This window comes from Nilaparvata lugens, chromosome 4 (assembly GCF_014356525.2).
Source record: "Nilaparvata lugens isolate BPH chromosome 4, ASM1435652v1, whole genome shotgun sequence".
Taxonomy (NCBI): Eukaryota; Metazoa; Arthropoda; class Insecta; order Hemiptera; family Delphacidae; genus Nilaparvata; species Nilaparvata lugens.
This window is the reverse complement of record NC_052507.1, coordinates 78,294,963-78,320,827: the sequence shown is the minus strand read 5'-3', so window position 1 is coordinate 78,320,827 and position 25,865 is coordinate 78,294,963. Positions and strand designations below refer to the sequence as shown.

The window sequence follows — 25,865 nt, the reverse complement described above, 5'->3', positions numbered from 1 at the left end:
CACCTGGATTCTATCTATTGTCTATGAATGGATTAATAAAACAATACCTATCCCACTAAACTCTTTATAGCACATACATTTTTATGAAACTGCTCCACTTATTTTGTTCAAATTGACTCAGCACTGCACGTGTTTTGTACGCATTGCAAAGACCGTACAAGCAACAACTAGAGCAGAGGATTGACAACACGCCAAAGATAACCTACATCAAGCTACCTGATGATGATGATGATGATGACGATGACGATGATCATCATCATCATCAAGCTACCTGCGCTGTGCCAGATGATGAGACACATCATGTCACACACTTTTATCTTTTGTTGTACGGAAATAAATAATTCCACCGGATGAAAAAAGCAGACCAAAGAGTAGAATGGAAGGATGAAGATGGAAGGCTAACATTAATCAACATAATAAAGCTATAGTGAGGTCCACGTTATAATGGCAGTATTTGATTAACATTGCTGTTGCTATCCTTGTCTATCATTCGACAAACCAGATAGCGCTATCCTCATAAACTATTTGGTGAGGGCTACTCATATTTATCAGGAAATAAAAAAAAATCGAAGTGCAATTTATTAAAAACTCTTATTCTCAAAATGTTTCAACATATTAATGCAATTTTCAAATGAGTGAATAGCATTAATATGTTGTGAATAAAAGTGTTGAATAAAGGGAACTTAGATTTCAATTTCCTGATAGCTATATCCTTTTCTAGCTCCGCAACATTTTTTCTAACAATGTGGAAATATAATTAATTATTATAAAAATATAAAATCTCAATCTTGAAAATTTATTATTTAATCATTGAAATATATATTTTCTTGTCGAATATAATATAATTGATTATTAAAAAAAAGAATGTACAGTTAATTGACCGAGCGAAGTGAGGTCTAAGATTCAAGTCGACGGTTTGGCATTTCTCTTCATGTTTAAATGTTTTTATGTTGCGCATTTACGGCGAAACGCGGTAATAGATTTTCATGAAATTTGACAGGTATGTTCCTTTTTAAATTGCGCGTCGACGTATATACAAGGTTTTTGGAAATTTTGCATTTCAAGGATAATATAAAAGGAAAAAGGAGCCTCCTTCATACGCCAATATTACTGTAAAAATCAGACTATAGAATTATTCATCATAAATCAGCTGTCTAGTGGACTATAATACTTCTTCTTCTTCTTAAGCACTACAGCCCAATATGAGCTTTGGCCGCCTCCACTACAGCTCTCCACGCTTCTCGGTCCTCTGTTAATTGTATCCATCCTCTATATCCCATTTTTTGGAGATCGTCTCTCACTTCATCTTCCCATCTTATTCTCGGACTATAATACTACCCGTCAAAAAAATCGAACATCTTGAAAATGTATATTTCCATTAACGTTAGTAGACAGTTGACTACTAGTAGTTCTGTGAACAGTAGACCTCACGCAGTATTCCCATCCACAAGTACCTGATTGAAACTATAGACCTTATGGAAATACAGCAATAGACTGGCTTCTCCACACATCTGTGTAATCACTTGTCAGCTGATTTATGATGAATAATTCTATAGTCTGATTTTTACTCTGATATTGGCGTATGAAGGAGGCTCCTTTTTCCTTTTGTATTATCCTTGAAATGCAAAATTTCCAAAAACCTTGTATATACGTCGACGCGCAATTAAAAAAGGAACATACCTGTCAAATTAAATGAAAATCTATTACCGCAATTCGCCGTAAATGCGCAACATATAAACATTTCAACATTTAAACATTAAGAGAAATGCCAACCCGTCGACTTGAATCTTAGACCTAACTTCGCTCGGTCAATAATACTACCCGTTCAAAAACATCGAACATCTTGAAAATTGTATCTTTCCATCAACGTTGTAGACAGTTGCAGCCAGACCTAATTACAGCGCTCACACTCACATTCCGGGACGACACGTGGTACGATAGGACAGAAAGCTCTATGTTATTTAGGATTTTTCTAGACATTTTTAATTGATAAATTATCTATTATTTTTTGAGAAAACATAACAACAGGTCAATGTAACTCACTGAGCGCGAGGTCTACTGTTCACAGAACTACTAGTTATTATAAAAATATAAAATCTCAATCTTGAAAATTTATTATTTAATCATTGAAATATATATTTTCTTGTCGAGTATAATATAACTGATTATTTAAAAATCAAAATCAAAATCAATTTATTGCCATTCTTTTTTTTTACAAACAAGTGAAACAAAAACATTCTTATAATGTTATAACTAATTATAATCTAAACTAATTTAAAAACATATTCAACGAATGTTTTCTTTTATTTTAATATTGAAATAATGGGCTCTCCCAGAAAAGCTAATTTTGAGCTCTGGAAGAGAGTTCAAAAATGTTAAAGGTAATTAGGATGGATGTCTAAGACAATTTAATTAGTACCAGAAGAAACAATATGCAATATAAACACTATACATAAATGTATGTACAATATAGCAATGTAAGCACTAGAACAAAAAGTCAATTAATCTTCTGAAATCTCAAGTCCGAAGTAAACTTTCCTACATACCCACTCTCTTATTTCATAAATGAAACACTTAGTAATTCTATTTAGGATGAATTTTTCAGGTAGACGATTTATTATTCTATGGCAATAGAAGGACAATATTGGTGTTTGCAAGATGTAAGTCTAGTGAATAGGTTATTGTAGGTATTGAAAGCATTTGGACGTATTAGATATGGTGTATTACGAGTAGTGAATTTGTCTTTGTTTTTATTAATGTACAGAATTGCGTTAGTTACGTATGTTTTTCTCAAAAGAGAATGTACAGTTAATATAACATCAGATTCTCTATGGAAGGCAGTGGCAAGACATTAGAGGCAACGCTGTTCACCTACTGTTCTCCACTGCCATTATAATGTGGACATCACTATAGCAGCACAGTGAACACTATACATGCTGAAGTATGGATCGAAAGAGGAGCATTTATATTGAGAGTATACAGGAAAAACTATGAGGAAAAATGGTACTTACATGGTAATCCCATCATTTCGTAGTGATGTGCACCATTCAGTGAATTACTACTGTTACTACTGGCCATGCCTGGAGATGGCATGTAGTCCTTACAGCTGTGGGGACCCATCTGAAACAAAAATTATAAGAATTATTCAATACCGTAATCTCATTCTTTCAAAATTCCTCATTCACACAGGGATCAGAGACAAACTTTTCAACAATTCCAATCAATTCATTTATTTTTGTCATACTCATACAATTTCAGCTGTTTTACATCCATGAAATCAAGCCGGTAAACAGCTGATTGTAGAACAAATAAACATATGATTTTCATTACAGAATACTATACTGTAATAAAATCATATGTTTTCTTTACAGTCGAGTATGTTTCCTAGTTCTATAGTTAATATAGTCCTATGTTAATATAATAACTCAAATAATTCAAGAACTCATCTAAGAAGTTTCTAGTTATAAGAGCTCAACTAAAATCTTATAATATAGCTAGGCCTTTATTCTTTTATTTGAGCTCGATGTTATGAACTAGGCGCTACGGGCTAGGTCATGTTTATAAAATGCAGTCACTCGAGCATAAGCAGGTAATGGTTTCTGTTTCTCAGCAATATTATTCTTTCTCAGATAAATATGACAAAAAATATTGTACGTAACTTGTACGGTAACGTATTTACCGCATTCGTATGATAATTCTGCCCTCAACTACGTTTCGGGCAGAAACAATCATACTTATGCGGTAAATTATCGTTACAGGACTTGTGACGTAAAGTACTATTACATCAATAGAAAAATTACAACATATAGAGACTTAATGCCAAAACAAGCCTCATTGAAAATCAATTCTTAATAATTAAGTACCGTACTTCACAAAAAAAATCCTAGGTACTTCACAAAACATGTGTAATGTAGCGAGTTGCAGACTATGAACAGAGGCAAATAGTCAATTATCTGTTTAACGGTATATTTACTCTATGCTATGAGTCACACCATTGAGTCATACCAATTGACTAGCCTCCCTGGAGTGCTACAAAGATTAGATTTAGCCCTTGACCCTTGACGATGCCATACTTTGGATCGATAATCTCAAGTCCCAAACTTGACACTTTGTATTAAAATTATAATACCGTATTTACCATGCTCTTTATCATACACATATATACTAGAAATGTGGAGCAAAAAGACTGATAACTTATTATTAACTATAACTTTTAACTTAATTATTATATCAATAATAATCAATGATTAACTATAACTTATAACTTAATTATTATTATATCAATAATAATTAATGATTGATCGCAGATAATAATCGTAATTTACTTTATCAAGAAACTCATACCTCTGTATTATAAAATGTATACTTAGAATAAGTGTAAACTGGCAGCGTCTATGAAAAATTAAATAAAAATACTAAGAAATTGTCAAAAACCACAGATTTTATTGATAGTTAGAAATACCAGTTTTGGTTGTTACACCATTGTCAATCTCTGATAAACTCTTCAATATCTGTTATTGATAAACTATCAATAAAATCTGTGGTTTTTGACAATTTCTTAGTCTTTTTATTTAATATGAATAATTACCACAATATCAACTTCTCAACTACACAAAAAGTCTATGAAAAATCGCTACTAGTATAATTCTGAAACCATGACTGTATTTAACTCTTGTATTATTCAAAGGCAGGATAAGGTTCATTTTCACTTTTATTTATTATTCTTCAATTAGAATCAATATGATTTGCGGAGCTTTATTAAATCAAGAAGTAAGATATTGAGACAGATTGGCAAAGAATTTTCCATACTTAGATGTAGCTGATTTCACACAATTGAATCATGTGGAGCGAAAAGTCTGGAAACTTAATCAATAATTAACAATTCATTATAATAATTATTTTCAAATTGTAATCAATATGATTTTACGGAGCTCTATTAAATTAAGAGGTAATATATTGAAACAGATTGGCCAAGAGTTTTCCATACTTGGATGTTGCTGAATTTCACACTATTAAATCATGTGGAGAGAAAAGTCTGAAAACTAAATCAAGAACTAATAACTATTATTTTCTGATTGGAATCAATATTTTTTCACGGAGCTCTATTAATTTGAGAATCTCTATATATATATAAAAATGAATGTCTGTTTGTGTGTTAGTTTGTTTGTTCCATATAGACTCGAAAACTACTTGACAGAACGGCATGAAACTTTGGAAATATGTTGTGTGAATATTGGGGATGGTTTATGACCAGACATTTTAATAGGGGGGCTAATAATAATTATATAATAATCCATTTTACAGACCTATGTTTTCGAAATTGTCGGCCGAGCGGCTAACGTAGAACGGGAAGATCATTATGATTCAAGATCATGTTGTGATAATATGGTTTAGCATCTAAACTTACCAGCTGCAATAAACACGTCACTCTGTGATAAAAATTGTTTAATGATATTAAAACGGTAGTTTTTTTAAGCACATAGGAAGTCCGTATTGAGATGTGAATGAAAATATTGATTGTCAGATAAATTTCATGATTCACCAAATAAAGTCAAGTGTGACATGAGATACATTGACTTTTTGGCGGTACGAAGTTCGCCGGGTAAGCTAGTATCTTATAAGGCAGATTGGCAAAGAATTCTCCATCCTTGGATGTTACTGAATTTCATACAATTGAAATTAAAGAATTTTGTATGTGGCTTGGCTCAATGGAAGCTTTACAAACAAATGTACAATGCATTAAATTTTTATTTGTTTCAATCAGAATAGAACCATACTTTGAATCTGAATAACATAACATTCTATTCAAGCCAGACAACAACTTCATTATATTTTGTTTTCATCCACTTTAAATATATCTGTTTACTTCTAACAATTTCTGAAACTCAATTTCAAAATAGTTTATAATGGTGGATTGAACATAAAATAAATTGGACTCTACAACAAAATAGTCCTATAATATTTCTGTTTACTTTTCTCAATTTCTCAAAATCAATTTCAATATAGTGTTGAATTGGAATTAATTTAATTTTAATTGGTACGGTACTCTACAATAAAATATCCCTGCACTCTGTGATAATAACAAGATAATCACATCGATATTGGTTGAATAAGTTCTAAAAGTTGAACAAGATTCGATGTTTTGCATCTAAATTTAGAAGCGGAACTCAAGGTTAGTCATAACAGATGAGGAAATAAAATTCAGCTGCATTGATTAGTCGGTCAACCGTTTGGCAACGGTAATACAGTTCTATTAAGATAAATAAATTGGCAGCATGCATTTACGTTACACTTATTACTGTGTTGAGATGATATTGGACATTGACTTAGAAAGAGAATGTAAATATCAAATGTGAGTCAGATTGTTCTCACATGTAGTAGTTATAAATAATAGACAAACACAGATTTGTAAAAATACTATGAGTCAAAACAAAGAGTAAAAATGCTGTTTAATTTTTTATTTGTCTCTGGTAAAAGTCTCTAAAATAGTATTTCTGAGCAGTAGAATAGTAAAAGTTAAACGATTAATAGTAATTAGTTAAGCTGCGTTTACACCAAAGTTATCAACAAAATGTTTATTTTTCCGTCCTTATAGATCCTATTAGATACATAACTTATCATACACATGATTAGCATAACCGAAAGCATAATGGGACGGAAAAATAAACATTTCGTTAATAACTTTGGTGTAAACGCAGCTTTAAACAGTAATAGTGTTACGCCATGGCGGAAAGAGTTAATCGAGAAGAGAATAGAAGAGGTTTTAAAAAATGAGTTATCTCGCTGTAGGGATCTATTTCGGAAGTGTTTTCAACATGAATAACATTTAGACTTCACGCTAAAAAGTTGATTCTTGCAAGTATAATTCAGACTTGACACTTCCTTGAACAACTCTGTTAGTTAATAACTCATTTAAGATACGTTTAAACTACGACTACCTTCTCAATGGATCTGAAAAACCACTTAACATTTTCGAAGACGTAATATTCATACATTATTTCAATTTTATAAAGCTCTGTGATTTTATTGGAATATTAACTGATGTTCAATAAGTAGTATATTTTTATATAAAGTGGATTATACCCGATATACAAGTCATCTTTAACTAATGCTTCCAATATACTTCTGATTGATCTTAGGCATTTATCAACCTCAACCTATCCATGAATATTGAAAAAATGAATTTAAAATGATTAATAGTGCATTTAATAACCAACATGAAATTCACAATACTACATGTAAAACACAATTCAAAACACTGTTTTAATTGTATTCAACAGCAATTGAACTATTATAATTTGCATCTTTGATGAGATTTCTTTTTAGTTCTTTCATTATCAGCCGTATAAAATCAATTATTACGCATTTTGATGCATTGAGTCGGTTATGCAAATTTATATTAATGAATTTATTACAACCATGACTAACAAGACAAGCATGAAAATAGAAAATTAGACAATAAAAACCACATCAATATTATATTTGCCTCAGTAGTAAAATATTATATGAACACCATGAAGAAACAAGACAAGCATGAAAATAGAAAATTAGACAATAAAAACCACATCAATATTATATTTGCCTCAGTAGTAAAATATTATATGAACACCATGAAGAAACAAGACAAGCATGAAAATAAAAAATAAGACAATAAAACCACATCAATCTTTGCCTAGGTAGTAAAATATTATATGAGCACCATGAAACTACAAGACAACCATAAAATGAGAAAATTGGACAAGATAACCAGATCAATCATTGCTTCATTAGTACAATATTATAATGGTATATGAACACCTTGAGGAAACATGGAAAAGATGAAAATGAAAATATTAGACAATAAAATTACATCAATTTTTATCTCACTATCAGTAGTAAAACATCATATGAATACCATGAAGAAACAGAACAAAAATACAAATAGGAAAATTAGACAAAAACAAAATCAATGAAGGAACAAGTAAAATATTGAATGAATACTATGAAGAAACAGGACAAAAATACTAATAGGAAAATTAGACAAAAACAAAATCAATGAAGAACAAGTAAAATATAGTAAAATATTGAATGAACACCATGAAGAAACAGGACACAAAACAAATATGAAAATTATACAAGAAAAACAAATCAATATTAGCCTCAGTAGTAAAACATCATATAAACATCATAAAGAAATAGGGCAAACATGACAATAGAAAAATAAGACTAGAATTTTTTATAAATAAGACCCAATTTGGATGAGGGATGAAGAGTAAAGGATTTCATGAAGAGCTAAAGTCAATGTCAGGGTTAGACCTTGATGGATGTCACAAATTCAGTTCATGACTGATTTAGTTCTTGAAAATTAGACTAGATTTTTTTAAATAAGACCCAATTAGGATGAGGGATGAGAGAAATTTCATGAAGAGCCAAAGTCAATTTCAGGGTTAAACCATGATGGATGTGACAAATTTAAGTTCATGACTGATTTCGTTCTTGAAAATTAGACTAGATTTTTTTAAAAGACCAATTTAGGATGTGGAATGAGAAATAATTCATGAAGAGCCAAAATTAATGTCAGGGTTAGACCATGATGGATGTGACAAATTTAAGTTCATGACTGATTTTGTTCTTGAAAATTCAACTAGATTTTTTCAAATAAGACACAATTAAGAAGAGAAATAATTCATGAAGAGCCAAAGTCAATGTCAAGGTTGGACCTTGATGGATATGACAAATTCAAGTCCATGATAAAGTTCATGACTGATTTAGTTCTTGAAGAGAATATAATTTGATTTGATTGGATGAATGGATGTCGCAAATTCAAGTTCATGACTGATTTAGTTCTTGAAGAGAATATAATTTGATTTGATTGGATGAATAGATGTCACAAATTCAGTTCATGACTGATTTAGTTCTTGAAAATTAGACTAGATTTTAAAAGACCAATTTAGGATGAGGAATGAGAAATATTTCATGAAGAGTCAAAGTCAATGTCAGGGTTAGGCCATGATGGATGTCACAAATTCAAGTTCATGATTGATTTAGTTCTTGAAGAGAATAAAATTTGATTTGATGGGATGAATAAATGTCACAAATTCAAGTTCAAGATGGATGAATCACCGTGGTTAGGAGAATAATATAGAAGACTTACGATTGTGAAAGAATCGAATAAGGAAATATCGGCGCAACCGAACAGATTCATGGTGAGAGCGCGGATGTCTGACACCGACTGAACAAGTTTGATGAAAATGCAGGCTTTTAGTTGAGCCAATCCTCCGCCAATCAACTACTGGATCTTCATCCACCTCCGTCACTCGCGCAAATTACCAACCCAACCTGGCACAACCAGAAATGCCAAATAAACAAATGAAAAATGTTAATTCCTTACGTTTTTTGCTTCAAAACAACACTCTAAAACCCGCCTGGAAACAGAAAAAAGCCGATAAAAAGTCGAACAATAATTATTATTTACTGAACCATTCATTAACTCGAGCTGCTTATGTAATAACAACTACGCATCAGATATATTTTTGATAATTTTCTTTAATTTTTTTCAGCCGGGAAATTGTTTAGAATTGATGGAACCAAGAAAAATAAGTAAAACCATAGACCATACTCTGGCTTGAACACTTGAAAATGCATGTATGATTTTGTTATTGAATGTCAATAAACATCTATAAAATCTATAGAACAACTTAATAAATTGTAACTATTCATAACTGATCACTCTCAGAATAGCTTATCTCTAGAAAATGATACATTTTTGGGAATTGATTGCGGTCACAATAGCGTAACTAGAACAAGGTATTTCATTTTTAATGTTATTTAATTGAATTTTAAATAATTTATCAAAATGAATGCACTGGTAGAAGCACAAGATTCATACAACATTGATATGTGAATTCCAGGTTGTTAAAATTAATGCAGACCTCAGAGATAATGAGGAAGTGTGAACTCAGTTGTTTTTTGCTCTCCTGAAAAGTTGGGTTTTTGTAGATACGCTACTATGACTCTTAACCCTCAGATTGTTCATTTGTTTCATTCTATTTTAACTCCGGAATATTTACTTTGCGGCTGCATCTCAATTTATTATAATTTATGAATTTTCTAATTTACTTTGTTAATAGTACTCATTCAATATATTATATATTTATATTTGTTTATGTAAGTTATTGCAACCTAGTAAATGGGAATTGTACTTTTTTTAATATCCCTCAAATAGCTAGAAGCTAGAGGGATTAAAATACATGTGAATTGTATTTATTGAGATTGTGTATTGAAACAAATAAATTGAAATTGAAATTGAAATTTGTCTCTTTTTATTTGTTTCTACCACTGCCTATCCACACAACATATTATGTATATATAGTGGGACTCATGAAGATTAAATGGTAATTTTTTACTTGGAAGATGAAAAGATGAAATTTCTTAATGGAAGATTACTAAAAATAAACAGAACATAGGACAAATACTCAATTGACAAGACTTACTCAATATTCAATAAAATTAAAAAAAACTTGTAGTACCCTTTTATTAAAACATTTTAAAAACTTTAAAATATTTTAAGATGTTTAAAATGTTTTAATAAAAGTGTACTACAAGTGTTTATATTGTTTTTATTAATTTGAATAAAGTAGCCCATATAAGTGAATTGATTCAATAGAATATTTAATTACTAAAAGATAGTTTGAACAATTTAATAACTCTAATTTATATTGACAGTGATTGTCTGGGAAATCAAATAATTCTTGTAGTTAGGTATTGGAATAGACCATTTTCTCAAGGTCAATTCTCACATTGCCTCTAATTGTGAGATTGGGAGTTCCTTTTAGTTCAGTATGCAGTTTGATTTTTAGATTCACTATTTTAAAAATAATGGCATTAATTTGTATTGATCAGTCTTAGAATAATTTCCATAACCTTTGAACGACTTTTGAATTAATTCAAATCTCATCTCCAGCTAAAGCTGGGTCTACACCAAAGTTATTAACAAAATGTTAATAACATCATCCTTATAGATTCTATTAGATTGAACATAACTTATCATACACATGATGAACATATGTGTTTGTCAAGTTCCTTTCAATCTAATAGAATCTATAAGGATTATGTTATTAACATTTTGTTAATAACTTTGGTGTAAACCCAGCTTAAAGTCTATTCTGTCTATTTCTAAAGTCTATTCTGCTAAGTTCTAAAGTCTATTCTGCTAAGTTCTATCATAGAGAAACAATAGCGTAAGTTTGTAATTTCTATTTATGCTATAATTGTTTCTCTATGGTTCTATTCTGTCTAGCTAAAGTTGGAGACGAAGTAGGTCGCGGAATTCCCAACTTAATAATGAAATGCGACCCACATTCGCTCAGCAATGGAGCAGATATCTTCATTCAAACTTGGATAATATCTGTCCAGGAATTTTTATGAAGTCAGCAATTTCATTAACTCCATAGCAGCTGCTTTACTTGGAGGGAGCAGGACTCTCATTAGGCGAAATTGGGAGGTTTTCCAATTACAAGATAGAGAAGAACTGATAAGCAGAAATAGAGAATGAGAGATAGAGTAGAGATGGAGATAAGAGATCGAAATAGATAGAGAGATATAATAGAGATGAAGAATGAAGTAATTTTGTCCGGATTCAGTCATTCAACAACACTGTCTTTAATTGGATGCGGGAAGACCAGCAAGAGCACATCAATTGCAAAGCAAAGAAAATCAAGATCAAGTTTAACACTTCAAGTACAGAAAATCTTTCTAAAATACATATTATACAATTTAATACTATTTTCTGTTTCATTTAAATTATTCATATTTATTTTATAATTAAAATAAATATTATAATTAAACCAATTCATGAAAAAAATCATAACTTGATCAAACATAACATAATAATCCATTCATTCACTTCAGTTCAAGTGACACTTTTAGCACGTTTCTTTGATTTTTACATACGGTAACACTTCGATAATTTGGAATAAACAGCTCTTTACATTATTATTGAACAGCTCTCTTCATTTTACACTAAATATTTCTCTATATTTATATTAATTCTTCGTTCATTTTCTCTCCTATTTTTCCTGTGTTCAAGCTTATGCCTCAGCTTAAGGTTACCAAATGTACTTGTATTGTTTTTCAAATGTAGATCAATCAAATATATTAGTTGTATTACTTTTTTATTAGCTCAAGATTATCAAAAAATGTATTTTTATTGTTTTTAAATGTACTACAACAAAAAAACGAATAAATTCAATTTGATTGATCGGCCCAAACTACGAACAAGGCTCAAGGTTGAGTAGTAATCCTAGCTCCACCTAATAAAGAATTTTTCAAATTCAAACCCAAATTAATTTTATTTTCAGAAAGTACATTTTACAATATATTCCCCTGAAAATTACTCCATTTCCATTCACAAATTCTCTTACGATTATTTGAAGACATCTATAAAATACAAACAGCCTCAATTACTAAACGTAGTTTATTTATTTTTTATTTATTTATTCATTTATTGTACAAAATACTACAATCATAATATAATTATGACATTGAAGGAAAAACTAGGCTGAGCCTGTACTATTTCTCTCCAAGAATTTTGATAAATTTTTTGATAAGTTTCATTGAGTAATTGTACCACTGCTGATACGTTTATTTATTTATTAAGTTTGTGACAGTGTGTAACTGAATAACATGTTCATTTTAGGTTTTATATATTGACAATTCAGAAACTCTTTACATTTTTTAAAAATATGTGCATGAATGAAGCCTCAATGCAATATTGCAGCCTCAATTACTAAACGTTATTATGTATTTCATTGTGTAAATTATTGTACCACTGCTTATTCGTTTATTTATTTCTTAATTTCGTGACTGTGTGTAACTGAATATTATGTACATTTCAGGTTTTGTATATTGGCAATTCAGAAATTCTTTACATGTTTTAAAAATATGTAAATGAATGAAAATACAATTAAAGAATTTGATTTGATTCAATTTACATGTTCTATTTGACCGAGCGAAGTGAGGTCTAAGATTCAAGTCGACGGTTTGGCATTTCTCTTAATGTTTAAATGTTTAAATGTTTATATGTTGCGCATTTACGGCGAAACGCGGTAATATATTTTCATGAAATTTGACAGGTATGTTCCATTTTTAATTGCGCGTCGACGTATATACAAGGTTTTTGGAAATTTTGCATTTCAAGGATAATATAAAAGGAAAAAGGAGCCTCCTTCATATGCCAATATTAGAGTGAAAATCAAACTATAGAATTATTCATCATAAATCAGCTGACAAGTGATTACACAGATGTGTGGAGAAGCCCAAAGACCTTAAAGATGCATAGACTCACATGCAGCGCTAGTGTCGTACTTGGAATTGAAATCGGCCATTGAGGGGGCAACCTATAAGATTATCACATACCAATGCCTTTGTAATCTATAATATTACACATATATAGATATATCTCGTGCTAAAATACCCCAATGGCGGCCTTCAATTTCAAGTAAGAGCTATCATTGGGAAGGCATAGGCATTGTGGGTCTATATCTCTTCAAAGTCTTTGGAGAAGCCAGTCTATTGCTGTATTTCCATAAGGTCTACAGTTTAAATCAGGTACTTGTGGATGAGAATACTGCGTGAGGTCTACTGTTTACAGAACTACTAGTTATGTTATATTTCACTCACCCAAAATTCGAAATAAATAAAAATAAAATATACTATCAACACACAAGTCTTTTTGCGCACAACATATTCTACACAGTCTACTCCAGTAAGTGTAAACACTGGCCGTACAAGAGCCGTGTGTACAAAACAAGAATGACCTTGCAAAATGTAGTCACAGATAACAGGTCTGGCCTCTTATTATTGCCTAAGTTGGCGCACTTTTTTCCTACAGCTACCGCAATTTGATTTCTAGGGACGTGTTAGATATCTCAGCAAGATTGAATGAAACTAATTGTGTTCAGCTCAACAATGGCTCTAACTACTCATTCCTGTAGTGAGATTTAATTCGAATTGGCAGCATTGGTTGAATGGAGGCGTTTGATTACAAGTTTCCATTCTGTACCTATTCTGTGATATGAGCGCCTAAAGATTAAATTTTTGGGACAGAACATTTCAAATTCAGAAAGAGATAAATCCAAGAGATTTAGAGGATAGATTCTTCATGGTATTGTTAATCTAATAAAACAAAAAAATTCTGAAAATGAAATGATTTTCAAGAAAATTTCTTAAAAATCAATTTTTAAGATAGTTATTCAATTTACTAAAAATAACCAAAAATAACTTTCAGTTGAGTTATTTTTGGTAAATTGAATAACTTTTTCAAAAATTGATATTTTCAGAAAGTTTTTGTTTTACTAGATTAACAATACCATGAAGAATCCATCTTCTGAATCTCATGGATTTATCTCTTACCGAATTTGAAATGTTCTGTCCCAAAAATTCAAACTTCAGGCGCTCATATCTCAAAAAGTAATGATCGGAAAAAAATGTTTTCCTGAGAAAACGTTTTCATTTTGATAGCTTGATGATATACAAATCGAAAAACTTTGAAAAATATCACGAGTAGAAAGTTTAGGTTTAGATTTTGCACAGCCTTAAGGTAATCCGGTCATAACAAATTGTCACCGGGGGAAATTTGGTGACCATCCTCCGTAAATTCAGAATATTTATGTAAAATTGCAAGTTAATCAGTTCAGTAGTTCAGACGTGATGATGTGTTATTCGTGAATTTCCTATCCCGTAAATGTGTACGACGATTGTTTCATATATTGAAGCCTCAGATGACAGATCAATCCATTCTACCCACCCATATTATTTTTAATAAAGCGCGTTTTTTATTTACATCATGTTGGTATTGCTTCAAGTGTGAACTGAGAATAAACTAACATGGAGATGTAGATATAAATAGGTATGATGGTAGATATAAAAGATTAACCTTCCAGTAGTCGCGCCCTACTCAATCACACGAGCAGTCGCGTGTTGTATTTTGTACAACATCCAATTTTCCAAGTGTTATGTACTCTGTTTACTGTCTAAAGATCTTAATTAATTGTATAATTAGTTTTTCCATAATCTTGGATTATTTTACGCCTATGAACATTTGAATGATTACCATTTCATAGCCCAATAAGGTACATCAAGCAAAGCAATCAATTCTGTGTTATTGGTTCGTTTACAGTCCCCGTATACAGTCTTTCCCTATCTTATGAAATGAAATGAAAAAATTCTTTATTAGGCGGAGTTAGGACTTTCAAGTCCTCTCTACCACTCAACCTCAACCTCATCTTATGCACTGTCGCGACTAAATGACACCTAAAGACTGAACCATTGCTCGGTTGATACTGCAACTCGGTGGAGTGATGGGGGAAAGTTTTGGAATGCATAGGTGACTCATTCACTGACACCACCCCATTCAATAGTTTTGTGCAGCAAGAAAACTGACACTGTTGTAATTTTTACAACAGCGCGACTGCCGGAAGGTTAATAGATAGAAGTAGGTATGATAAGGTAGACATGATATAGATATAAGTGGGTATTGCTATAAATGTTAACCGTGAAAGAGTTGTCATGTAGATGCAAAATTTTCTTGTTATTTTGAATTTATTATATCCCAAAACTATTTTGTGAGACTGCAATAAAAATTTCGCAACAGTATAGGCAATACATAATACTTGATTCACTGTTAATAGATTTAGCAAAAATCGAATTTTGTGTTAATTATCAGAGCATTTATTGATTTGAGAAACATTTGATAAAGTGGAGATCTTTCAACAGAGCTGGAAATTAATTTAGATTGAAGACCAGATAATAAAATAAATAATTATAAATAGTAATAAAACTGAGGGTGATGCCCACATAAGCTCTTAGGCTTGTGCGTGGGTAATGAGTGAGAGAGATGATGATGAGAGATGACGACTACTTTTTAGGTAGTCGGGACCGACGGCTTATCGTCTCCTCCTTAAGACGGGATACTGATGATCTTGATTGATACTCAGCAATTGACAGAAAAGTCCGCAATTATCAAACTAAATAACATGAGGCAATGTTCAATATTAAAAGAGTATTTAATTAAAAGAACTAAATCATCTCAAAAACCTCTTCAAGATTTAAAAGAACCCCTAGAGAATCGTATGATGTCTTTTGATCATGAGGTTTTTGTATGAGTTTTTCATCAGTCTTGGGACTAAGATGAGGCAACTAATAACATGAGGCAATATTCAATATTAAAAGAGTATTTAATTAAAAGAACTAAATCATCTCAAAAACCTCTTCAAGATTAAAAAGAACCCCTAGCGAATCGTATGATGTCTTTTGATCATGAGGTTTTTGTATGAGTTTTTCAGTCTTGGGACTAAGATGAGGCAACTAATAACATGAGGCAATATTCAATATTAAAAGAGTATTTAATTAAAAGAACTAAATCATCTCAAAAACCTCTTCAAGATTTAAAAGAACCCCTAGAGAATCGTATGATGTCTTTTGATAATGAGGTTTTTGTATGAGTTTTTCATCAGTCTTGGGACTAAGATGAGGCAACTAATAACATGAGGCAATATTCAATATTAAGAGAGTATTTAATTAAAAGAACTAAATCATCTCAAAAACCTCTTCAAGATTTAAAAGAACCTCTAGAGAATCGTATGATGTCTTTTGATCATGAGGTTTTTGTATGAGTTTTTCCATAATCTTGGATTATTTTACGCCTATGAACATTTGAATGATTACCATTTCATAGCCCAATAAGGTACATCAAGCAAAGCAATCAATTCTGTGTTATTGGTTCGTTTACAGTCCCCGTATACAGTCTTTCCCTATCTTATGAAATGAAAAAATTCTTTATTAGGCGGAGTTAGGACTTTCAAGTCCTCTCTACCACTCAACCTCAACCTCATCTTATGCACTGTCGCGACTAAATGACACCTAAAGACTGAACCATTGCTCGGTTGATACTGCAACTCGGTGGAGTGATGGGGGAAAAGTTTTGGAATGCATAGGTGACTCATTCACTGACACCACCCCATTCAATAGTTTTGTGCAGCAAGAAAACTGACACTGTTGTACTTTTTACTACAGCGCGACTGCCGGAAGGTTAATAGATAGAAGTAGGTATGATAAGGTAGACATGATATAGATATAAGTGTGTATTGCTATAAATGTTAACCGTGAAAGAGTTGTCATGTAGATGCAAAATTTTCTTGTAATTTTGAATCTATTATATCCCAAAACTATTTTGTGAGACTGCAATAAAAATTTCGCAACAGTATAGGCAATACATAATACTTGATTCACTGTTAATAGATTTAGCAAGAATCGAATTTGGTGTTGATTATCAGAGCATTTATTGATTTGAGAGACATTTGATAAAGTGGAGATCTTTCAACAGAGCTGGAAATTAATTTAGATTGAAGACCAGATAATAAAATAAATAATTATAAATAGTAATAAAACTGAGGGTGATGCCCACATAAGCTCTTAGGCTTGTGCGTGGGTAATGAGTGAGAGTGATGATGATGAGAGATGACGACTACTTTTTAGGTAGTCGGGACCGACGGCTTATCGTCTCCTCCTTAAGACGGGATACTGATGATCTTGATTGATACTCATCAATTGACAGAAAAGTCCGCAATTATCAAACTAAATAACATGAGGCAATGTTCAATATTAAAAGAGTATTTTATTAAAAGAACTAAATCATCTCAAAAACCTCTTCAAGATTTAAAAGAACCCCTAGAGAATCGTATGATGTCTTTTGATCATGAGGTTTTTGTATGAGTTTTTCAGTCTTGGGACTAAGATGAGGCAACTAATAACATGAGGCAATATTCAATATAAAAGAGTATTTAATTAAAAGAACTAAATCATCTCAAAAACCTCTTCAAGATTAAAAAGAACCCCTAGCGAATCGTATGATGTCTTTTGATCATGAGGTTTTTGTATGAGTTTTTCAGTCTTGGGACTAAGCTGAGGCAACTAATAACATGAGGCAATATTCAATATTAAAAGAGTATTAATTAAAAGAACTAAATCATCTCAAAAACCTCTTCAAGATTTAAAAGAACCCCTAGAGAATCGTATGATGTCTTTTGATAATGAGGTTTTTGTATGAGTTTTTCATCAGTCTTGGGACTAAGATGAGGCAACTAATAACATGAGGCAATATTCAATATTAAAAGAGTATTTAATTGAAAGAGCTAAATCATCTCAAAAACCTCTTCAAGATTAAAAAGAACCCCTAGAGAATCGTATGATGTCTTTTGATCATGAGGTTTTTGTATGAGTTTTTCAGTCTTGGGACTAAGATGAGGCAACTAATAACATGAGGCAATATTCAATATTAAAAGAGTATTTAATTAAAAGAACTAAATCATCTCAAAAACCTCTTCAAGATTTAAAAGAACCCCTAGAGAATCGTATGATGTCTTTTGATCATGAGGTTTTTGTATGAGTTTTTCAGTATATTTTAATATTCAATATTAAAAGAGTATTAATTAAAAGAACTAAATCATCTCAAAAACCTCTTCAAGATTTAAAAGAACCCCTAGAGAATCGTATGATGTCTTTTGATCTTGAGGTTTTTGTATGAGATTTTCAGTCTTGGGAAAAATTCAAGCAATGATCATATTCCAATCCATTCATTCTATTCATAGTTGAAATGACTTGAGATGACCTCGATTGATTTTTTTAGACGGAAAGAATTTGAATTCCAGTCAAGTGGTTGAATGTATATGAGATTGGACATGTATAGAAAACGCAATCGTGGACTACTAAAATATCAAGAGTTAGATTGGTCAACAAGTATAGTAAACAAACTTTAATAAAAATATCAACACACCACACAACAAGTCTCAACTAATCGGCCAGATTCAAAACAGCAATAAATCGTTACAACCGGTATAGAACAACAACAAAACGGAGATAGAAAGGCTATCATAAGGAAATCTCGCCAATTGAATAAGTTATTTTAAATGAACTTTTTAAAGAGACACAACGGGAAATGGAACGGAACCTCAAAGTAACAACCAGATTTACTCTCATAGTAAACACTTTCAATTTAAATTCAAATAGGTGTTTATGTTTTACTGGGTTCGACCATTGAGAAAATATAGCATAATATAACAAAATTTCAACATTTTTTTTTCAAACTGTACCACTCACTGCTCGGTTGAGGAAAGAAACTCAGTTCCCAAAAATTTCCGTTTCTAATGTAAGTTTTCAAGTGTTTTCAATCTATTTATGTCTTGTGTCTCCTGTTCTAATTCATATTACAAACTTTAAAGTGTTTTCTGTTATGTGCTACAAATAATATAACAAAATATATTCTATTCTATGGGAAAGATAACATAATGTAGATTATGTAGTTTTCTGTAAAGTGTGAATTTTTCAGCTCAAATTTTCTAGTTTCATTCAAAATTAGACTTTTTGAATAATAACTAAGTTACTGTTTTAGATTTTTTGATTTCAGACTCTGATAGTACCTATTTGATTCAAAATTTGCTCGTTTATCTGAGTATTGAAGAGCGTAAATTGTATTTTGAAAAGTGAAAGTGACATAACCAACATTTTGATTTGGACAGTATAGTATAAATTGGAAAGTTTTGGGCATGAGCCTGTTGTGCCTTTCCTCATGTTAAGTATTTGTACACAATGTGATAAATAAATAAATTATTCTATATTTTTCTATGGTTTCCATATAATAAACTCAATTCAACACCAATATAATTGATAGACTAGAGTGGCAATTTTTAGAAAGCAATGCAAATACTCGTATTTTATTGAGTACCTGATAATTGAATACATGACAATACTATAAGTTCTACACTCAAAGACTCGAATATATTTAAGATTGATGAGTTTACTGCACCTAGGTGATCGAACAAGGAAAACCAACGTTTCCACTTCAGCCCTGAAGATTATCCACAAAATCAATGAGAATTTTCAAATAAGCCATTTAGTAAAATGTGTGGAAAATGATTTCAATCTAATTTAGTCCTCAACCAATATAGAAGGCTGAACCAATGGGTTCTCCTTCTCTAACAATATTCTTATCAATTTAAGTCAAATAGCATAGAGAAACAATGGCGTAAGTAGATATCCCATGGTAAAGGGAATTTATGTCGCAACCAGATTTACTCTCATAGTAAACACTTTCAATTTGAATTCAAATAGGTGTTTATGTTTTACTGGGTTCGACCATTGAGAAAATATAGCATAATATAACAAAATTTCAACATTTTTTTTTTCAAACTGTACCACTCACTGCTCGGTTGAGGAAGGAAACTCAGTTCCCGACAATTTCCGTTTCTAATGTAAGTTTTCAAGTGTTTTCAATCTATTTATGTCTTGTGTCTCCTGTTTTAATTCATATTACAAACTTTAAAGTGTTTTCTGTTATGTGCTACAAATAATATAACAAAAGATATTCTATTCTATAGGAAAGATAACATAATGTAGATTATGTAGTTTTCTGTAAAGTGTGAATTTTTCAGCTCAAATTTTCTAGTTTCATTCGAAATTTGGACTTTTTGAATAATTACTAAGTTACTGTTTTAGATTTTTTGATTTCAGACTCTAATAGTACCTATTTGATTCAAAATTTGCTCGTTTATCTGAGTATTGAAGAGCGTAAATTGTATTTTGAAAAGTGAAAGTGACATAACCAACATTTTGATTTGGACAGTATAGTATAAATTTAATTGGAAAGTTTTGGGCATGAGCCTGTTGTGCCTTTCCTCATGTTAAGTATTTGTACACAATGTGATAAATAAATAAATTATTCTATATTTTTCTATGGTTTCCATATAATAAACTCAATTCAACACCAATATAATTGATAGACTAGAGTGGCAATTTTTAGAAAGCAATGCAAATACTCGTATTTTATTGAGTACCTGATAATTGAATACATGACAATACTATAAGTACTACACTCAAAGACTCGAATATATTTAAGATTGATGAGTTTACTGCACCTAGGTGATCGAACAAGGAAAACCAACGTTTCCACTTCAGCCCTGAAGATTATCCACAAAATCAATGAGAATTTTCAAATAAGCCATTTAGTAAAATGTGTGGAAAATGATTTCAATCTAATTTTAGTCCTCAACCAATATAGAAGGCTGAACCAATGGGTTCTCCTTCTCTAACAATATTCTTATCAATTTAAGTCAAAATAGAAGAGCTTATTAGCATAGAGAAACAATGGCGTAAGTAGATATCCCATGGTAAAGGGAATTTATGTCGCAACTTTTACTGTTATCTCAAGCCGATTACTGTCGATTATTGTCAATTTTTACTGTTTTGCTGGGGTGATAGTGTATGAACGGCACAATTTGAGAGACTACCAGCGTCACACAGCTGCATAGGAAAGAACTATGTGAACTATCAGCTTGGGATAACAGTAAAACTTGCGACATAAACGCCCTATACCATGGGATATCTACTATGCTATCGTTTTTCTATGTTATTAGTCTCTAACTAGGTGCTATAATACAAATGAAAAAGTCTGTAAAAAGTCTGGGAAAAATAGGAAATATAATGAATATTTCAATGATAGAGAAATGCCAACCGATGGAGAACGGTTTTCTGGTCTCCTTTGATCCGTTCGATAACGGTTAAAGGTTAGGAATCTTCATATTCTCATTTTTCTAAATATAGGAATGAAGGATTGAGGATTTCAAAATCATTAACATTGAGTGTTCATGAGCAAATTCACTGGGCTGTAGAACTCGCTCATAAACAGACTATTGTACTGATTTTCAAATTCAAAATTTGCAATTACATGTGAATCAATAGAACTCAATAGTTTATGATTAAAACAAGTCAGAATCAAAATTCAAGACAGACAGTGCATACAAGTATATTATTATAGTAAGGCTTGAAGTTCACATTATGAAGTATATTCGGTTTTTGAAACACAAGGAATTATTTATCAATTTCAATCAATACAAGCTCGATTGCTCAACAACACCTTATTTTTCACTACGGTACTTATAAATATAATATGCATTTTTCAGAATATTTTCAATTTTGATCATAGAGTTTTCGATTTTATTTTCCTAAGTGAAACATAAAAAATTATATTAAAACTGGTCTGATGGTTTTGGGAGTGAATCAGTGGAAGACAACTTCATTATAATAATTCACACATACTCAGTTTTGTGGGAAATATTCACTATTTAATTGATTTTGTATGTACAAATGTTCATGATTTGTGAATAAAACACTATTTTATTTAATATTATTGAGACAAATATAGGATTTTTTGCAATTTAAACTCTCAATTATAGTGATAACATTTCAGTGATTATGATTTGTGAATAAAACACTATTTTATTTGATAATATTGAGACAAATGTAGGATTTTTTGCAAATCAAACTCAATTATTGTAATAACATTTCAGTGTACCAACTTTGAAAAAACATGCGTGACTAGCTACAACTATTATAGATCAACTTTCCTGGTCTGGTTTTGTCTAAACGGGTAATAGCACTTGAAAACGGTACAATTTTGTATGGAATAAATGACGTCAGTAGCAAATTGCAAACGCATGCCTGAAGCTGAATCTTGCATGTAAAATTATGAAGTCTTGGACAAGTTTTTTTGAAAATTGCAAAGTTTCTGTCGGGAAATTGATCATGAATTTGTTTTACTGACTAAGATGAGATACAACAATATTGCGATTTCCTGCATGTAGGTTAAAATTCTTGTTTGGACTTGGATGGAATACTAGTATAATATGGGAAAAATCAACAAGCAATTTGTACAATAGACCAATGAGTAAACTTTTTATCATGACAAGCAGAGTTGGAAAACTGCAGTACATTAAGGCTGTGCAAAGGCTAAAAATAAACTTTCTACTCATGATATTTTTTAAAGTTTTTCGATTTGTATATCATCAAGCTATCAAAATGAAAAAGAATTCTCTGGAAAACATTTTTTTTCTGATCATTACTTTTTGAGATATGAGCGCCTAAAATTTAAATTTTTGGGACAGAACATTTCAAATTTGGTAAGAGATAAATCCATGAGATTTATTTATTTATTTATTCAATCATTCAGAATTACACAACTTTCAGAAGAGTACCACAGGCTTATAAGCCCAAAACGGTTCTAATTCTAATTTATACAACAGTCCAAATGTAGCTAGGTTATGTGTCACTTAACATTCATCAATTACACACTCAATTTACAATTCAAAACACACAAAAATTATTTATAAATTGAAAATACTTCAAAATTGAATTAAATCAATTACAATTAATTAGAAAATTCCAAACTTTGAAAAAACTATAAAATTTTGAGACCGAAAAGACAAATACACTATTTAGAACTTATCACAGCTGTATTATTTGTATTTAGAGAATAGGTATTATTGATCTGGTAAAAATTTTCTGAAAATATCAATTTTTAAGATAGTTATTCATTTTACTAAAAATAACTTTCTCAAAAAGTGATATTTTCAGAAATTTTTGTTTTACTAGATCAACAATACCATGAAGAATCTATCCTCTAAATCTCATGGATTTATCTCTTACCGAATTTGAAATGTTCTGTCCCAAAAATTTAAACTTTAGGCGCTCATATCTCGGAAAGTAATAATCAGAAAAAAATGTTTTCCTGAGAAAACTTTTTCATTTTGCTAGCTTGATGATATACAAATCGAAAAACTTTGAAAAATATCACGAGTAGAAAGTTTATTTCTAGCGTTTGCACAGCCTTAAGGTAGGCGCACACAGATCGTCATCGGACGGCACGCATCGGACGGATCGGATGATTAGATTTGATGCATTGTTTTCAATTGGAGTGTGCATACCCATACGGATGCGGATAGGTATGCGCACTCCAATTGAAAACAATGCATCAAATCTAATCGTCCGATGCGTGCCGTCCGATGACGATCTGTGTGCGCCTACCTTTAAGGGCCGGTTTCCGAACTCGGGATTTAGCTAAGTTCTAGACTTTAAACAGCTGGAGTAAGAAAATTGGCTTTCCAAAACGGGGCGTAGTCGCAGTTTTTTAACAGGAGTCGCAGTTTTTATTTTCTCATTTCTATAATTGAAAACGTTTTTCCTTGACGAAATTTAACATTTCTAAATAATTCAAAATAGCTGAAACTTTACACTATTTTCTTTTTATTTAAGTTTGTGTTTAATTTTCTATTTTTTTGAAATTCAATTCAAACGTGACTTTGCCAATGACTACGACTACGCCCCGTTTCGGAAAGCCAATTTTCTTACTCCAGCTGTTTAAAGTCTAGAACTTAGCCAAATCCCGAGCTCGGAAACCGGCCCTAAGTCTGCGTTTCATGGGATGCATTGCTTAAAGGACAATAAAATATCAATTTGAGATTCATTTTAACGTTGATGTAACAACAAATACTAATCGAAAACTAGTAATATTGTACTAATACAGATTAGTATCCAGCTGGAAAGCCTGATATTGTGAGGTTATAATGTTTATATAGTGAGGTATCATTTTGTAAACCTTGAATATTGTTATTATTGAAAATGTATGAAAAAAATATGTAATGTATGAATTTATGAATAAACTCCTCTGGATGTGTCATCCAACATCCATCCAGAGAAATTATTATTATTATATTATAATTAATGGAAGTGGAGAAAGATAGGAGAACAAAGTTGCCGATCCTCTGTCTTACCGATGCCTTCAATGACAATATCTGATACCGGTTCATTGATGTAATATTGACTGTTCATTCTCGTTTAAAAGAATTAATTTTATTTTATTAAGCAAGAAATTATATTTCTCAATAGTTTCATAGCACAACAACGTTGCCGATCCTCTGTCTTGTCAATGCCTTCAATGACAATATCTGATACCGGTTCATTGATGTAATATTGACTGTTTATTCTCGTTTAAAATAATCAATTATTTTATTGAGCAAGAAATTATATTTCTCAATAATGAATTTTCATTATTAAGATGAAATATTTTGTTAATTAATTGTTAACTCTACATTGTTAAAAGATGATCTGGCAACAGAGCAAAACGTGAAAGAGATAGCGCTATCCGATTTGTTGAATGCTAGACAAGGATAGCAATACCATTGCTAATCAAACACTGCCATTATAACGTGGCCCTCACTATAGAATATAATAGAATAGAATACATTTTACTACTATACTACAATTATAGTAAGATTCAAATTCGTTCATTTTCCATGAAAACAATTATCATAATATAATAAAAGGAAAGAATTGGCCTATACACGTACGGGATAGGAAATTCACCAATAATTATTACCAACTCAAATACCAATTCAAAAAAAAAAAAACAATAGACAAAGATTAACGACCAAAAGACAACATCAAGTTCATAAATTTACTGTTCCATAAACGAGAGTGGATTTTTCCAAATCAAATATACCATAATATTGATTGATTGGATAGCACTTAAACCAAGACAAGTTCAAATAATGTCACCCTTTCCAATGCAATAGCTAAGTCAAGTTGTTTACAACTAAGTAGTTGCTTTCAAAGAGTTGCATATTGTTGACATCTCTTCAACTTTGATGACGTCTGATACTTCAAAATGCACATCTATGTATCTTGAAAAACAAAACAATAAATGGGCGAATCTGATTTAAATCATATCAATACAGATTAATATTAGATAACCTTTTTGTATGCTACAAAAATTAAAGTTCTTGTCACTTCCAAATTATTATCAACATGAAACGTTTTAATATGGCATTGAACTCTCAATATGATATTATTTTGCAAATAGAATCTTAGCCTATAATGAATGAAAATTGAACCAATAAGATTTCCACTCTAATAGCCTAATATTGATGATTTTGGATGTATTGAAAGATATCTTATAACTTGAATAATTTGTATTCGTTTTGTATTATCACCAAATAATA

General features: G+C 31.0%; 1 protein-coding gene across 1 annotated transcript in view; it reads right to left on the bottom strand.

Moving 5' to 3' along the window:
- Nucleotides 1–25,865, bottom strand: part of LOC111047771 (pantothenate kinase 3) — a 69,695-nt gene that overhangs the window by 31,654 nt on the left and 12,176 nt on the right. The window contains exons 2-3 of the mRNA XM_039427114.1: nt 9,134–9,318; nt 3,012–3,120 (exon numbers count right to left, since the gene is read on the bottom strand). Coding sequence (XP_039283048.1) covers nt 3,012–3,120; nt 9,134–9,184 — 160 coding nt within the window. The 5' untranslated portion in view covers nt 9,185–9,318. The remainder of the gene's footprint in view (nt 1–3,011; nt 3,121–9,133; nt 9,319–25,865) is intronic.